The sequence below is a fragment of the Chrysemys picta genome, chromosome 3 (assembly GCF_011386835.1).
Source record: "Chrysemys picta bellii isolate R12L10 chromosome 3, ASM1138683v2, whole genome shotgun sequence".
In the NCBI taxonomy this organism is placed as follows: Eukaryota; Metazoa; Chordata; order Testudines; family Emydidae; genus Chrysemys; species Chrysemys picta.
This window is the reverse complement of record NC_088793.1, coordinates 111654541-111672843: the sequence shown is the minus strand read 5'-3', so window position 1 is coordinate 111672843 and position 18303 is coordinate 111654541. Positions and strand designations below refer to the sequence as shown.

Sequence of the window (18303 nt, the reverse complement as noted above, 5' to 3'; positions counted from 1 at the left end):
CCAGTACTTCGCAGCTGAACGTCAGAGTTTTACAACCATATTTTTTTCCTCTGGCTCCTGTATTTCTGTCTCAAAGACCTACATAAACATGGGAAAAAGCTAATGGTCACTTATACCTGCACAAAGCTGCTTCATAAGAGACAACAAGTATGAGAAAACAGAGTTTTGGCCTAGAACTTGCTTTGGGCAGGGAGACTGGGATGAGAAGCATAAGGAGTGAAGACAGACTGGATAGGCAAGGAGAATGGGATTAGGGCAAGGGAAATTGAATCGGAAGGCCTGGGATAGGGAGAGATTGGAGAGGACAAGGCAAAAAGTGTCAGGCTCTAAGAGGGACCACATTAAAGAATCTGTGTTCATTTGAGTTCACATTCCTTCACAGTCTGGAATGGAATCCAAGATTTCCTAGAGTTACCCTTCCTTTGCAGTCAATAAATAGCTCTGACACCCTGTGGGCAAAGTGTCTAGCCCTTCCCATTCCCCAATACTACTTGTCTACACAAAACTGTCAGCAGAATCTTGCACTTTAGGTTCTTTGGACTCAAAGATACACATCATCCAGTCATGTGAATTTACCATGCTGTAAGTTTCTATAGGCCTTAATATCTGTTAATTCTATACTATGACACCCTAATAAACAAATGCCCTTGTGAGAGAAATTTCCCAATCATCTTCTACAATAAAGTAAAATTGAGCTTCATTGCAACCTTGTCCTTCCCTTTTAATGACACTATTTATTTTTGGTGGGTTTGAGAACTGGCGTTATAATGTAATATACACTCTAAAACCCTTACAAGACTTACACTCAGTCTGCTTTTCTTTGAGCTGTTAATCTAATAGAATGATAACCACAACATACCTCCACTGCAGTATTTCCTTCCTAAAGAAAGAATGGCCTTTCTATGTGGTCTACAGAAAGGGCAGTTAATATAGTTTCACTCACTAACACCTTCAATGGGTAGGCCTCTAAGATGCAGGGTGCTATAATAAGTGTAGGGATTATGTGGTTACTTCACCTAGAAGTAAGGTTATGTTTTAGTCACAGGTATTTTTAGTAAAAGTCACAGCAATAAACAAAAATTGATGGCCGTGACCTGTCCATTACATACTGCGACAAAGTTCCTCCTCTATCTTGGTGGGTCCTGCGCTTATTGGTGGATTTTCTTGCCTCAGAGATTCACCATGTGGGTTGGGGAACAGCCCAGAGACCTTCCCCTCTAGAAGAACCCACAGTCCAGGTCAATTGTGAGGTTTGGGGGGAACCCGGGCCCGCCCTCTACTCCGGGTTCCAGCCCAGGGCCCTGTGGACTGCAACTGTCTATAGTGCCTCCTGTAACAGCTGCACGACACCTACAACTCACTGGGCTACTTCCCCATGGCATCCTCCAAACACCTTCCTTATTCTCACCACAGGACCTTCTTCCTGGTGTCTGATAACGCTTGTGCTCTGGTATATTACTAAGGACCCTAGGCACTACAACAATACAAATAATTTTCATCGTCAGGATCTGGAGACATAAGAAAACCTTCATTTTCATACCTACAGCACCACATAGCCCTGTCTCACTAAAAAAATGTACATAGGTTGAATCCATTCTGTGCATTGAATAAGACTGGGAGGTTTCTGTGGAAGTTAGTATGTGATCCAGCAGCTAAATATAATTATCACAATGAATACAGACACAAAGTGGGTTAAAGTAAGATTGATCAGAAACAATTCTGGCATTTCCCAACTTTTGAGTCCTTGATTTTGCAACCTTAAAATATTTTTGTAATTTTTATAAACTAATAAATATATTCCTGTATGGGTCAGAGTTAACATAAAATATCAAGAATCTGATCCTTATTATTTACTCAAAGTATATTTTTAAAATCCTTACACCATAAAAAGTGCTCAATAAACTCTTCATATAATCTATCAAAATATGCTTGTACCACTGTAACAACTTTAAAGGAACAAAAATTGGAAAAATGCCATACAGAATATAAATTCACTATACTAATCATACTACACCCACATAAAATAATCAGTTGCTTTGTTTCAGTTTTGTGTTGAATGCAGTAAATGAGCTGTTACATTTTCAAGAATGTTTCTTTTTTAATCTGTTCAAGAAACAAAGTAATGTTTTTAATTGCAATGAATGTCAATTAAATATTGGTACTACGGGGGCAAGGGCTCAAACGTAAAATATTTCAATTATACTAGTGTCACATAGAAAAAGTAACGCATTCAACCTATGTACATTTTCTTCCACTTCAAGCAATAAAATCCTTAAGGGTTGATATCAAAGAGCAACAATTCTATGCTAGTTATAAACCCTAATCTTATTAAATGCAAATGTCAAATCAACATTAAGGCTGCACAGTTAACACTGAAGTAAGGAAAAGCAGAAACTAAAGTTCTAACAGCAACATTGGCTATATTGCAGATCCTGTATATTTTACGGCATAGGTACTATAATAAATTTTCAGTTCCCAAACCGGAGTGTATTTAACTGTTTGAATTACTTATTATTATGACGTCAGTATTTTTCATTGAAAAAAACTCTCTCAGATGTGCTGCAGCCTCACCAAAAATAGGTTTGAAAATCTGGCATGCAAGCATTTATAATAAACATCTGATCTTCCGGACAATTATACATATTTAGGTGCCAGCAATGTGATGCTGTTCCAGTCAACTTGAACATACAGATAAGTGCAATGTAAAAAATGTGCAAGGTTAGATTGTGATTAAGACTTATCAGTTTGAGAGACTGAAATTGCCAATTTAACTATATGATGAACACCAGGTGGTAATATCACAGCATGGGTACCACATACTATTTCCTATAGGGTATTATTTTCATGGATGGGTGTGCACAAATGTGTAAAAAGCTTAATTTACATGTGATAATACCATACCTGCATGTGCAAATTTATTTGTATATGGCCAGGTAGATGCCTTATCTGCATGTGCAAAAATATGAATCTATTTCAAAAGTCAAGGCATCATCAGTTAAAGCTGGAACAATTAAATTGTTTCTTTAAAAAAAAATTAAGTCTTTCCTGAAGAGGTGGTGGTGTTTGGGGGGGGGAGGAAGGGGGAAGAGGGGATTCTTCTCTTATCAAGAAGTTTGGCCTGCATTATTAATTTAACACAAGGATCAGTATCAAGTTATGCAAGTAAAGCACAAGTTTCATTGTATTTTCACCCCTTGGGAATGTTTTGACATATTGGTTAGTAAGTAGTAGAAAAAAATCCTAAGTGAACAGAGCATTGCAAAGAATGGAGTTTTTCGGGCAGAGCAGCTTGACACAGGGTCCAAACATCCTGAAATAAGTAGCAACTGCTACAAAAGAAAGCTAATGCAGGATCCAAGGTAAGCTGATTTGGAATATATCCAATACACAAAAGAAGGCCATGGCAGACATTTATTAAGTGGAAATTGACATTTTCACAGAAGAGCAACAAATTGATTAGCAGATGCACTGTCAGAAGGATGCAAAGGAAGGCATACTAGATTGAGCAGGTATTTACAGATGCACAGGAAATCTTATTTCCTTTGAGCACTACAGGAAAGTCCATAGTACACATGAGATAAAAATGGTACATGTTGAAAGATGGAGAAATGAAGATATCATGGAAGTGTAACTAGTAGGAAGACCAAAAAGGAAACCAATACAGAGCAATTTTGCATTGATGCAACATTAATAAATTGCCTTCAAGAACTGGAGAAAGAACAGGACTCAAGAGAGGTCAGCAGTCTAACTATTAATCACAAGCCAAGCACTAAAGAAAACGGAAGCCATCACAAGGAAGTAACAGGTAACTAACTGATCAGTGCCACCATAGTGAAAGACTGGAAAAAGACATCTGTGGCTCACAAAGAAAATAACTTGGCATGCTACCTCCCAAGTGCCAAGATAAATGATGTCATATGATGACACTGATGGGAAATTCACAATATTTCTAGTCCACATTAGAAAAACCACTCACTGGTGCACTTTATTCCTGGGGCATAATATTGGTACTTTGTTAGGAGTATAGTTAACAGACTCTTCAGGTGCACAATTTAAGAACTGATCCCCTAATCCCGATAACATTCATCCATTCAGATTTAATCTCCACTCATGAGTTCAACCTGTCTGTGATGGTGTTTTCTTTTCCTGCAAGATAGGTGAGCACTATAAATTATGCTAGAGAATTAAATTTGACACCACAGATAAATCATGTGTTATAACAAGTGTTGCACAGCCAAAACTCTGTGCAGAGAAATGTTTAGTGTTACAGAGATGGTTGGTGATTTCAAATCCGAAGTTCAGCACTGAGAACTGCTCTGGTGACACGAAGAGTAGAAAAGTAAAGTGCTCAATAGCACATTGTTTTTCATGCTTACCTTGATGCAGTGGATTCTTCAAAGGAAATAGGACCAGAGCACCAAACCCAAGGAAGTGTGTCTCATGCATTTGAGAGAGGAATTCCTTGGTTCAGAGGAAAAACCTATACAGTTTTTGGAGGGAGGACAGGGAAGAGGGGAGAAGGATACAATGTTTTTTAATTATTAAAAAGTTTTTACCAAAGACTACTTTTGCTGGAAACAGTGTAACGATATGGTGTAGTGGGAGCAAAGGGCACTGCATGAAACTTGAAGGAGTATTGCTAGTTGGAATGGCACAGACCCAGAGGAACTCAAACTGAACTAGACCGCTGACGGCAGCATGAGGCTTCCCCAGTAGAGCCAATGACTTGAAACTTTGAGCTGTAGGAGTGGGAATCCTTTAATATGCATATCTTTAGTGACAGAAAGACTTGTATCATGTCCTGCCTCATAACTTTGTATCCTTGTTTTGTACACTTAAAGACAGGATGCTGGCAGACAGAGTGGGGCAACAGAAGCTAAAAAACAGAAGCTAGTTATGGAAGGGAAAGAGTAGGATTCCAAGACACAATCTTTCTATTGAAATTTGCAATAATTAAGATCCCAATTCCATCCACCCCCATTAAGAGTGGGCAAACTATTTCTGGTTTGAAGCCGCACTGGGACTCTGAAAGTACTTCCTCCGCAAGAGGGAGCAGGCGATTCAGTAAGATTCTAGCAAGAATCTCCCTAGCGATGGAGAGGAGGGCAATGCCTCGATAGTTGCCACAGTCGGACGTCTCCCTTTTTGAAAATGGTGACGATGTTAACATAAGTCGGCAAGGATTTCTTAGGTGTGCCAGATTTTGAGGAGCTTGTTAGTCGATGTTTCTCCCCCCACTTTCAGTACTTCAGTTGGTATGCCATCAGGACCTGGAGCTTTATTGTTCTTCATTTGTTTAATTGCTTTGCAGACCTCCTCAGGTGTCGGTGGGTTGGCAAGCATTTCCCAGACTGGGTGCTGAGAGATGGAGTCAATGGTGTCATCAGTCACAGTCGATTCTCAATTTAGAAACCTTTGGTAGTGTTCCTTCCAGTGCTCTTTGATGGATTCATTATCTTTAAGACAGGTACTAGATCTTCGTATTTCAGAGGTGTGAGGCCACGTGAGCTTGGTCCATACAGGGTCTTCGTCTCACAAAAAAACCTCCGCATTTCATATCTGTCAGCGAATGTGTGGATTTCTTTTGCTTTGTCCTCCCACCATCTGTTCTTGATTTCTCGGATCCTCCTTTGAACTTCAGCTTTGAACTGATGGAAAGAGCTCTGATTCTGACTGGAGAGTGGTTGGTTTTACCAGTCACAGAAAGCTTTTCTCTTCTGGTCCAAAAGGGCTGTAATCTCAGTGTTGTTGTTGTTGTTGTTGTCGTCAAACCAATCCTGATGGCAAGGCCAATGGATTCCTTGCAAACCTCATGGATGATCTGTTCTGGCTTCTGAGTCTTCTTCAAAACACTTGAGTTGTCATTTCCAGATGTGCATATGGCCAGTTTTTCCACTGAGGAGTGTTTGGAAGTTCTCTTGGTGAACTGAGGATTGAAGTCGTTGGATTTTTATTGCCATCTGTGTGATTTGGATAGCTTTCTATGTTTTAGTGCAATCCTGATGGACATGACTGACCTCACCAGGTGACGGTCAGTCCAGCAGTCGTCAGCTCCTCTCATGAAAGGTGATTTGGACATCTCTTAGATTCTGTGTTCCTACAATGACAGTCTAGGAGGTGCCACTGTTTTGAGCGGGGGTGTTGCCAAGTTGCTTTGTACTTTTTGCTTTGTGTGTGGTTTGTGTTCACAAGATCGTGCTCTGCATATTTGCTGAATAGAAGGATGCCATTTGAATTGGTCTTGCCTTCTCCTTCCATCCCAATGGTGCTATTCCATACATTAGAATCTTGGCCAACTCTTGCATTAAAGTCCCCTAAGAGGATTATCTTATCTGTTTTTGGAATGGATGAGAAATATTTATCAAGGTCAGTGTAGACGGATTCTTTCCGTTCTTCTTCAGCATCAAGAGTTGGTGCATATGCACTGATGATAGTGGCAAATGACTTATTGACCAATTGGATGCGGAGGATCATAAGGCGCTCGTTAATACTGATGGGGAGCTCAGGCAGGTAGTTAACTAGCAGGTTTTTGATTGCAATGCCAACACCGTGTATTTGCCTGTCGCTTGCTGGTTTTCCTTTCCAGAAGAAAGTGTAACCACCGCCCTCTTCCCTCAAGTGGCCTTCATCTGCACATCTTGTTTCACTGAGAGCAGTGATGTCGATGTTGTACCTTGAGAGTTCTCAGGCAACAATTGCTGTTCTGCATTTGGGTCTTTCACTTTTTGATCCATCCAGTAGAGTATGACATTCCAAATTACATGAAACATTTTTGTTTTTCAACTGCACTGGGAGTGATCCCTCTGGACATGGTTATCCAATCAGGTATGGTGGGATAGCCTATGTTTGGGGCACTTTTTCTAGCCCCTTCCCAGTATGGGGTGAGCAGAGGGGTTCCTAAAAAGGTCTGCTCAATCATGACCACTGCTTCGAAAATGCCCCCCCATCTCAGTCCACGGGCACATGACGACCATCTTGCAGTCATCGCCTGCATGTGGGTATGTGACTAGGGACTCCTGGTGATTACTTCACCTGTTCCCTTCACCACTCGCTCATCATCACAAGACTCTTTTGGGTACGGGTGGGGAAAAAGTTCTTCCTGTGAAAGAAGCCTGCGTGTGAGTAGTTTAATGTGTGGGAGCGGATGTGCACCAGCAGCCACACAAATCTGGGAGGAAGAGGCACCTGTGTCTGGTGGCAAGGAGGTCCAAGACTACTGGGGGTTTCTAGATTGAAATACAATCTAGCACTGGGAAAAACCAAGCAAAAGAAATGGTGTAGATTGTATCACTACCAGTAACTACAGGAGAGCACCCCACATTTCTTTCTTTTATGTAATTTGGGTGGGTGGGGGTGTCTTGTAATACTGCTCTTACAATTTAGCACTTGGAAAAAACATCACATTTTATCTAGATGTAGATTGTGCTCTAGTTATCCATGCCTTTATCATCACATGTTCTACATCAGTGGCTCTCAACCATTTCAGATTACTGAGTTGTCTTGCATACCATTAAGTTTCAACTCACTTAAACTGGATTTTGGGAAAGGGAGATGAAGATATTAGCCTCAAAAGAAGAGCTGAAAGAATTCTAGCTAAACACAGTCTGCACACTTTCAATGGACAACCATTTTCTTTTCATGTTTAGCTCTCACTATTGGCATATATCCACTAAATAAAATAAAACAGTTTCTTTGTTTACCTGAAAAACTATGCCCGAGAATGTGCCTTTCAGCAAATCAACAGAGTACAATTAATTATTATTTTTTCCTTCTGTTTTTTTATTTCTGACCAGAAAAATCTTCCAAACACAGAGGTATTTATAAGGTAGGTACGGCTGTGAGATGTTTCAATTTTGTATATTGATGTTTAACATGACTAAAAATGTAATATTTTTAGATTGGATAAATCAAGATAGTGCTTAACACCTTTAAGAACATCCTAGCCCTTTCCTTCCCCGAAAACACAGATAAAAGGTTACCTACATATTTGTGTTTAGGGTCAAGACCAAGCATACTTGTCAAATCTATCTTTATGGATATACTTTTGACTATTTAAAAACATAGCAGCCAGGAAACAAAACTAATGCACCACTGACACGGAGCACCGATCCAAATAAACTTACTATATTAATTTTTCCTTATTTTACATTAATGAATTTTAAAACCTAATTTGCATAATTGTGGATTGGAATATATTAACAGTGACAGGCAGATCACTTGAGAAGAAATTTACAAACATGCTCCAAGGATTTCCTTTGCTAGTTGCATACCATATGCCTCTGATAAATTGTCACAGTTATTTAAGAAAAATGTTTATCATGATCCCACCACAAGACATATCAAAACACTAATTATAACACGAGACAGTTACTGAAAAGAACAACTTCATTATGGAAGTCTCAAAGAAGGATCACTGATATTTGTACTAGCTTTTTAAAAATTGTATTTTATGCATATTATGGAAATCTTATGTAAAGTACCAAATAGATAAGACTTATTCTTTAACAGTTTTTTTATTAAAAAAACAAGTCTCCTTTAGTTTCCCTACAGTACATCACACTTTAATTGCTTGTCAAACCAATCAAATCAAAACTTCTATTCATCAGGTTACTCCCTTGCTTTGTTGAAGGACAGAGTGATAATATTTTAATCAATGGAGAACACTGATCTATGGAACTGTTTTTCATTCAGAGTAACTAGATGCATTTCTAAAATGCAAACTGCAGTGAGTCATTAAACTCATGTAATTACTTGTTACATCATACATTTAGGTCATTGTCAATTTACATGTAAAATGCCTTTGATCTTTCAAAAACAAACATTAAACAATAATAAAGTTGCCTTTTAGATATTCACGTGTACTGTAATCTGAATGATGTCAACAAAATACTGGTTCAAGTTTACAGTTTGAAAATATACTAATGTAAATTATTTTGTATTGGTTGAATTTTTTAATCCTAAATTGCCAAGCTAACCAAACAAAATTTTTCATTTACCATAATTTCTGTTCATTTTCAGCACAGTATTTGCATATTTAAAATGAAAAAGGGACTAAGTACATTAAAGTTAAGGAGCTAAGCAGTAGTTACTGGATAGGAGTAATGGTATTATTCCCAAATTCATTGCAAAACTTTACATGCCACATGACACAGTAAAAAGGTTTTTATATACTGACACAGCAAAAACATGATTTAACATGCAAATTAACTTCATGACAGTTAGTCTAAGCAGCTGCTTTTAATATAGAAGTCTGACTTCCCCAGCACTAACTAGTAAAACTGTACTTGGTGTCTTAGTGCACAATGTACAAATATTTTAAATATTTTTACTGCATATAGACTTTAAAATGCATGTGCACATACACGTGTATTATATACACATACACCTGTACATACACATATGTAGAAAGAAAGTATTGTATATTTCAATTTCAATCATCATCATTTGGGATACTTATGAGTAATACAAGTGGTAAAGTATCATGCAGGAATCCTTTGCTGCAATGGGAAAAGAGACTGAAGTCTCAAAAGTTTCCATCAATCTTATTTAGAATACGAGGCAGCTATAGTCCTAATAAAAGGGTAAATTCATCTCAATGAAAACCAATTCATTTGATAGCCAGGACAAAATTTGAATTCTAAACTTAAGTATAACAAGGGTTCTTCAGAGTTAACTAGAGGGCAGAGATCTTGACAGGTTTTTATTTTTTATTAAAGACAGTGGTTGAAGATATTGGCTCAGTTCAACCTATAGTTACATTAGTTTATTTCTAAGCCTTCTTGCCAGTTATTGTGTTGCTATAAAGTTCTATCAAATTATCCAACTAAACAATCCTATTCTTGAGACATCAAGAATGCTGTATGGTCTGAAATACCATGTTTGCAGCAGCAGAATTTTTACAAAATAAATGGGTAAGTTTTCGTTTTATGGAGTAGAAGGGAATATCTGCCTCAAAAACAGTATTTTTGAGAATTGGGATATGTGTGCATAGCCTCTAGGCTAGGTTTTGGAATCAGCAGGGCCGGCTCCAGGCACCAGCTTCTCAAGCAGGTGCTTGGGGCGGCCATTCCAGACGGGGCGGCAGTTCCAGGTATTCGGCGGCAATTTGGTGGCGGGTCCGTCACTCCGCCTGGGAGTGAAGGACCTCCCACCGAATTGCCGCCGCAGATCGCGATCGCGTCTTTTTTTAGATCGCAACTTTTTTTTTTTTTTTTTTTGGTTTTGGCTGCTTGGGGCGGCCAAAACCCTGGAGCCGGCCCTGGGAATCAGTGTAATAGACAACTATCTTGCTTGGCATCCTGATGAAGCAGCTATGTATGATCAGCATTGAGAGAAAACTGAGGAAGTGGAGATTGGACACAAAAGGGACTATGAAGGTGACCTAGTTTTCTACACTTTGCCTAAAAAGGCAACCAAGATGGGAAAATTCACCAGATTCAATTTGACTCAGCTTAAACTTCAGAAAGTTGGACTACATTTGGAAATTATAGATTCATGTTTATACACAGACTTCTTATGCTTCAGTGAATTTACTGTGGACTCTTTACAGTATTTTGTAGGAAACCTGATTCAAGAGCGTTAAGGGAATTTTTATTTCTTGGCACTAGTGGAGGTCCCTGGGATATCTAGCACTTTAAATGGTAGAAGTATAATATGTTAAGAAAACTAAATGCCAACAAATAAGCTTCCTATATTATCAGATTTGCTACGAAAGGTATTAATCTACAGACCTTTCAATTCGAAGCTCAGAATCTTTGACAATCTGGCCATCTTGATTAAAGTATCTGAATATGAATTTAGGTGATTAAATTTATGGCCAGAATTTTCAAACTTGGATGCCTAGTCTGTTATTTACTTTCAGGACACTCACAATCTTAGCAGGAGATAAAAAAATACCCAAAATACAAACACTCCTTACCTAAAATACGAGAATTTAGTATGACTGAGGTTTTACCTGCATATAAGTCACTACATTAAATCCATGGTGATGTAAAACCTCCAACTGCAGAACTGAACTCAGTAACAAAAAAATAAAGTATAAAAAAGTATAATAAAGTATACTGTTTTAAAAAAAAAAAAGGAGAGGAGATTCAAATACCAGACAAACTGTAAATTCAGTCGTCCAAACAGGAACTAGTATTTAGTAAGCAAGTGTTTAATAAGCAAGAGGCAATCAAATTGTCTCATCTCCTGCCAATATAGCGCTGGTGTGGACAGCATGAAACTTGCGCTGTTCAGGGTGGGGGGCGCGAAGTGGGCAACCTAAGTTAGATCGACTTAAGTGGTAATGTAGACCTGCCCATAACCATTCAGTTTTCCATCTTCTTTCTAACACCAGTACTAGCATACTCATCTGACAAATGGATAAACTACTACAGAGGATGAGTAGATTGCTCAAGATTACACAGTCAATTAATGGAAGAGACAGGATTCAAACTCAGGAATCCTGATTTTCAGTTTTCTAGCAATACTGCTTCCTCTCAAATATGGGAAGGGGACAGGAAGGAAAGAACAGATTAAGCCCTTGTGACGAAGTGGGACTGTTCTTAATGTTTCCTCTGAATACTGTGTGGGTGCCTCAGTTTCTCCTATTCATTTCTTAAGTGTCTAGAGGGTGAGATTGTTGCAGAGCAAAGGGCCAGTGCACATAAATGGCCGACACTCTATCTCCTGGCAACTAATGGCCGGGGCCCTTCCCCCCTGTAAGGAGATAGCTAAAGGTGTTGGAGAACAAAGATCTGGTGACCTCTTGGCCCGGGAAAGAAACAAAGCCCAGAGGAGGAGGGGCTGGAGGGTGAGTTAGTTAGTTTGGAGCTGGCTGGGGACGTGAAGTGAGTGCAGACATGGATGTCTGGCTCACTGGCCCCCAAAATGGACCCGGCTGAGGGGTCCTGTTCTCTGTATCTACAAGCTCTGTTTTAGACCATGTTCCGGTCATCTAATAAACTTCCGTTTACTAGTTGGTTAAGAGTCACGTCTGACTGCAAAGTTGGGGTGCAGGACCCTCTGGCTTCCCCAGGACCTCGCCTGGGCGGACTCACTGTGGGAAGCGCCTGGAGGGGCAGAGGATGCTGAATGCTCCAAGGTCAGACCCAGGAAGCTGGAAGCTGTGTGAGCTTCTTGTCCTGGAGACAGTCTGCTCACAGAGAGGAGACTTCACCAGAGTCCTGACTGGCTTCGTAGGGAGCAGTTCCAGAGCATCGCCTGGGGACTCCGTGACAGCCCTTCACCCTTGCTGGCTGGATTGCCATTCGCAATGCATACTACTAGAAATGGCCGTAACAGTTCCAATGCCAAGTTAATGTCCATTTTCTTTGGGTTTCTCCTGTATTTTGAACCAAGAGGCTAGCCAAAAATTCAGGGTCTTGATAGTTGTTCCAGTTAAGAGGAGAAAGTAATGATGAAATAGGTACCTTTAATGCAATCTTATTTACAAATAATGTACCAAGTCCTGCTCCCCATAATCCCAGAAGGAATCAAATAGGATATAGTGTCTTTGCTTACAACCCCAACATTTTTTAGGTAGCACTAGACCCAAAAGCCCTCTCTCTATGCGTCTCAAATACTGCTTGTCCAGCCGGATTCCAGCTTCCTTCTCTGTCTGTTTCTGTGTACTTCTCTGAAAGAAAATCAACCACAGGGTGGGATGGCAGTGGTCTCTTTCAACGAGCCCTTGAAGGGCGTCTTTTATTTTGGTGGAATTTACTGACTGACACAGAACATGACCATTTTATTCTAATCGGGAATTCACCACTGAATTTTCCACCCTCAACTTCCACAGCAACATTCTCAGTTGCAGGCGTCAGCCATGCTGAAATCATGTCCCCACCTTGAATAGTCCTTAGGGATAACTTTGGGCTTAGTCCTGGGACCCAATTGTATCCTATACAGAACTTCATTTATTGTGTCAGTACTGTATAGGGCCCCTCCAAAAGGTTTTTATAGCTTTGACTCCTCCCCTTCTTTCTTCCAGGATTTTGAAACCAGACCAGGTTTAAACTCTTTAAAAAGTTTCCGCATATGATCTTTTCATCTTATTAGAAGCTATAATTAAATTCTCTTTAGCAAAGGTGTGAGCTTTTCCAGTTTTGAACTGTAGGGTTTCTACATAGTCCAAATCACTTTATTCTTCTTCAGGATCTCCATACAAGAGGCTGCTGCTGTCCTTAGTGCAAGCCCAAACATGAGGAATACTGGGCTAATCATAACATTCTCCTAAATGAGTTTTGGAACAAAAATATTAGTCTACTATAAAATCAGGAAGCCAACTATCTCGGCTCCTCTCACAGCACAAAGCAAAATTAATGAACTACTATAGAACGTTTACCCAATCCACTTAGGCATCCTTTAGTATTGCATAGCACTTTAGGATTTAGGAATTTAGGAATAGCACTTCAATAATCAATGACAGTCTAGTTTTCTAGGCCACAAATTTTCAATTTTTGTACTCCTTTTAATTTCAAAGGAAGTTTATCACCCCCTTCTACTTTTCTCCAATACATATTTTGGATTTTTCAATAAAAAAATGAAATCCCACTTTGAAAGCCAACTCAATGTCTACATAAGGATGATTTAAACCATCTAATGAGATTAGTAACACTAAAAATATTTTTAGTACCAGTGTTACTCTGATACACTGAACATGTAAATACAACTAATTATGAAGTGTCAAATTCAAAGCCCATTGATTCTATGAAAAGATTCTATTTACTTCGGTGTGTTTTGGATCAGGCTATAAGTAATTTTGATCATGGTGACTATCTTTAGCACACATTCTTGTCAGACAATTGAGCTGTAAGTAACTGTGCAGAAAATAAAAGGGTGTTGAATCAAGTAGAAACACTAATGTATTTAAACTAACTTAGGTCCCAATTATCCTGCATCTCAAGCCCACGCAGTCAGTTGTAGGACCAGAACCTTAATCTGTAGCAGTTTACGTCAGATATTCTTGAGATGGTTTGCAGTTCAATCAATCTGTTCTTTAAAACATATTCCATACACTTACATACACATACTCCATTTACTTTTTAATATATACATATGACAGGTGACTATGAACCAATTCTTACCTTTCTCTGTTAAATTTGAGTGAATGAAGTATAGCAGGTCTCTTCTGACGCAAATTCCATAGGTGTAAGGTGTCATCAGCCAAGGCACTCACAAGAGCTCCCTTGAGAAAAAGGATCATTCAGATGTTCGTCTACATTTAAAAAGTTTATACTATCTTTCACTTGTATAATATTTAGTTTCCACAGACTTGTTTACCAATATCAATGTGAAGAAATTTTATAGCAAGACCATGATTCAAACTGAAAAGTGCTATAACAAATTTATACTACTACTTAAAGGAACAGCTTCAACTTTAAAAATTTATTTTTGGGGTAAATGTAATAAGAACATTAATAAAACATAGAAATTAGTACCAGTTTTATTTATTGAGAAGGTACATATTTTAAGCTACTGGATCACATTAAATACAATATACAATGTGTATTTCACCACAGAAAAAATGCCTAATTCTGAAATAAGTCACATATTGCTTTGTAGAAAGTAATGAAGCTTTTGGGGATATTCCTGATGGAGTATTTAGAAAAATATTTACCATTTCTTTTTAGAAAACTAGTTTTTTTATATCCCTTATAACTGTTAGTGATTTTACATCAATGTCTTAAGAAAACAGTAGTTTGTTTCATAAGATCCCAGAACTACTGTATCACATTTTATGAATATTCTTGAAACTAACACAAAATTTATAAAAAAAAGTTGTTTTTAAAAAAAACTAACAGTTCTGTCTGAAAATACTCACACTTACTAACTCTTACAAATTACACCTCAGAGTACATTATTTAAGAGACTACAGGAAAACAAATATTTTTATTTTTCCAGCTTGTTTACTTCTCGCATATGACAGCATTTTTGTTAGTTTCCTCTGTTTGAACTAAGCAACAGGAGAGAGCAAAAAATAATTAAAACTCAGAATTGTGAAGCCACAAAAATTGGCCATGTGTTTCTGGAGCAGGTGGAGATATGTCATTTAAAAGAGATTAATTTATCTTTCATTTTAACGGTGTCCCTTTAAATTCCACATGTGTAGCTACTCAATTCACAATGTTTTTTTAATAAAGGTCAGACTAAATAGCTTTGGCAATGTTTAGAAAGAAAGACGATGAGTGAGGTAATATCTTTTACTGGACCAACTTCTGTTGGTAAAAGAGACAAGCTTTCGAGCTTATCCATTCTGCAGTGTTTGACCATAGTTTTTCTAAGAAAAATTAACACCACTATTATCTTGTTTACTGTGATAAAGTACCCCAAAGAGAAAATTACTTTAATAATAATTTATTTTTGGACACTTGTATTTTTTTCTTGGAACAGAGCAAGAAAAAAGTTAACTTATTCATTGTCCTTATATATTATTACCACTCATTAAATATACGAAACAGTAATTCATATTCTTATTTGTATTCGAATGCTTTAAAACACAGCCGTAAATATACGATGTAAGTTCTTTTTGAATTACAGTAAAGATTAAACTCTTTACTAACCTCATTAATCAGGAACTGGAGCTGGATTACTGCAGATTCACTGTCATGTTGGCAGTAGCATTCAACTCCTGGCCGACCAAAACTGACAATGCTATTAAGGAATAACTGTTGTATGTAACAAAAAATTAGTAAAATGAATATTATAAAACGCTTGATGTTTGTGAATGGGTCCTAAATAGCTTTGAAATTTGGTGCTTGTATTATTACTACCAATTATAAAACATGCTTCTGTAGTAACCAGAAAGGTTATAAATCACAAAGCCATTTCAAAATGCAGATCAGACACTTTATTCCTGTTGTCGTTCTTATTTAGAATATAAGTTCAGATCCATCTTAATGATGTTCAAAAACTATTACTTAAACTTTTCACAAATTTGGCTGAGGAAGTCTCAAAGTGGCAAGGGAATGGCAGAGAAGTACTGTAATTCCAAAGGACAATGAGGTATTATGGCAGTTGTGAAGTCACTGTGACCCCCTTTATTCTCAGAGGAGGGCTGAAAGGCTTTCATATTGGTGGGATTGAGGTAAACCCAGGACTAAACCACAGAAGGTGAAACCTAGACTTACTCCTCAATGAGTTCTTTATTTTTTCCTTAAGAAATAAAAATTCCTCCTCTTTGGTGCCTTGCAGAACTGTAGGAAAAACATTACTTGCTAGTTAATTTTGATCTTTAGCCCTTTCCACTATCTCACATTGAGTTACAGAGCAGTGAGGAAATAGAAAAAGCTGCTCAAGAGTGGCAGACTAATCAAACCAATCAGTGAAGAAATGCAGGGCCATGTTTAAATTAGTATTTAAAAGATTTGAGAGCTCTCTTTGAAGGAAATTCTAGTCTTCTTATGCTCTCCAGTAACAGTCTGACCCTCCTACTCCAGTTTAGGGTTAGAGAAACAATCAAAGGGGCTCTTCAGTGGACGGAACTTAAGCCAAAATATTATAACACTATCATATGTAATATATCGGTGGAACACCACCTTGAATACTGTGTTTGGGACCTGTCACTTCATCTCAGAGGAGATATAGCAGAAAGAAAAGAGAGCCAAAGATGGGCAAATATAATGACTACAAGAATGGAAAGAATTCCATGCAAGGACAGATCAAAATATTGGGTCTGTTTAGGTTAGAGAGGAGATGAATATGAGGGAATGCTGTAGAGATATATAAAATAAAGAATGGTATGGAGAAGGAAAACAAGACAATCCTATTTAATACAAAAACAAGAGGACATTACATATTGTTAAAATTCTTTTTTCAGTCTTTAGTTCCCTTTCAATTTAATTTAATTAACCTGTGGAACCCCCCACCACAGAAAATTGAGGAAAAGATGCAAGAAAAGATCATTTATATGGACATCATCAATTATATGGAAGGTTTGGACAAGTTAAGAAGTCTGGCATAAGCCAACTACTAACAGCTTGAGGGCAGAAAGAAGTTTTCTCTGTGGACAAAATTGTTCAATATTTGTCTACTAATGGTTTTGTGTGCCACTTTCTAAAGCATCTGATGACTCCTGTCTCTGAGATGGTAGTCATTTACAGTACACAGAGAGCTAATCTGGGCCAGTACAGCAATTCCTATCTGTTTTAACTCTTTAGGAGCTCCAAATAACACTATTTGAATGTTCAATCAAAATTACTTCCTAATTTGATTCAGCTATGGTGCAGAAAACTTGCATCACAATAAGATAGACAAGAATAAGAAAAAGAACTAATTGTGGCTAACTTAATTTGACATCTAAAGGTTTCATAGAGCACCCACGACTGTAGTATTGAAGTGACACTCGGTACCATAAGTCAGTTTACCGCCACAACCTCATGAAATGTCAACTTTTTGAAGGAACAGCCAAGAGAAAAACACTAGTTATTTCACAAAGAAACACACGGACTGTTAGTTGATAAGAGATTGTAAAAAAATGGGAGTTCTTAATCTCACTACAATATGTTATAAATGTCTTATTTAAAAACAGGATTGTCTTTTCCTTTCTCAGAGCAAAAATCATCTTAGCCTTTCCAGTGTGAATGGTCTGACAACAGAATCTGGTTTACTCCTAGACAGTCAATTAAACTGTTAGGATAATATTTTCTGCTGCCAAAAGACAAAAAAAGGAGGATTTAGCATTCGTGAAAGTTATCAGAGAAGCTTTTATTTATCTTTTAAACAGGTTCTTCAAGAACAATAGTATACCTCTACCTCGATATAACGCGGTCCTCGGGAGCCAAAAAAAATCTTACTGCGTTATAGGTGAAACTGCATTATATTGAACTTGCTTTGATCCGCCAGAGCGCACAGCCCTGCCCCCCCAGAGTGCTGCTTTACCGCATTATATCCGAATTCGTGTTATATCGGGTCGTGTTATATCGGTGTGGAGGTGTATATCCACACATCCACTACTATGCTAACTACTGAAAGAAGGTTGTATTAAAAAAAATGTTTGTCACTTACATAGAACTATACATCTCAAAAACACTCTACAAACACTGAATATTTATCACAGGTACTATAGGGATAGCAGTAATTACCCCTATATTAACACTGCCGACCCATTACCTTATAAAAATTCTTCCAAACATTTTTTGAAAAGCTGCAGGACTGGCACCAGAAAGGCCCAGTGACAATCCAATCATATCTGGCCAGGTTATAAATAGTCAAAAAAAATCACTATTTTTATTTTGTGTTTTGCTCACTACAGCTTCTTCCTGGTTTGCTGCCAAAAGCATCAAAATTCCATCAGTACAGGTCATGCACAGCTCCAGTCTC

The 18303-nt window shown here is 38.0% G+C and overlaps 1 protein-coding gene across 10 annotated transcripts in view; it reads right to left on the bottom strand.

Moving 5' to 3' along the window:
- STXBP5 (syntaxin binding protein 5) overlaps nucleotides 1–18303 on the bottom strand; it is a 176005-nt gene that overhangs the window by 119466 nt on the left and 38236 nt on the right. For 7 of the 10 annotated variants that reach the window (XM_005280427.5, XM_042848227.2, XM_005280429.5 and 4 more), the window contains exons 3-4: nucleotides 15546–15627; nucleotides 14070–14170 (exon numbers count right to left, since the gene is read on the bottom strand). In XM_005280427.5, the coding sequence (XP_005280484.2) occupies nucleotides 14070–14170; nucleotides 15546–15627 (183 nt within the window). Of the gene's footprint in view, nucleotides 1–4376; nucleotides 4481–14069; nucleotides 14201–15545; nucleotides 15628–18303 lie in introns of those variants that run through there. The other 3 variants (XM_065590316.1, XM_065590314.1, XM_042848229.2) reach the window with 3 other exon arrangements.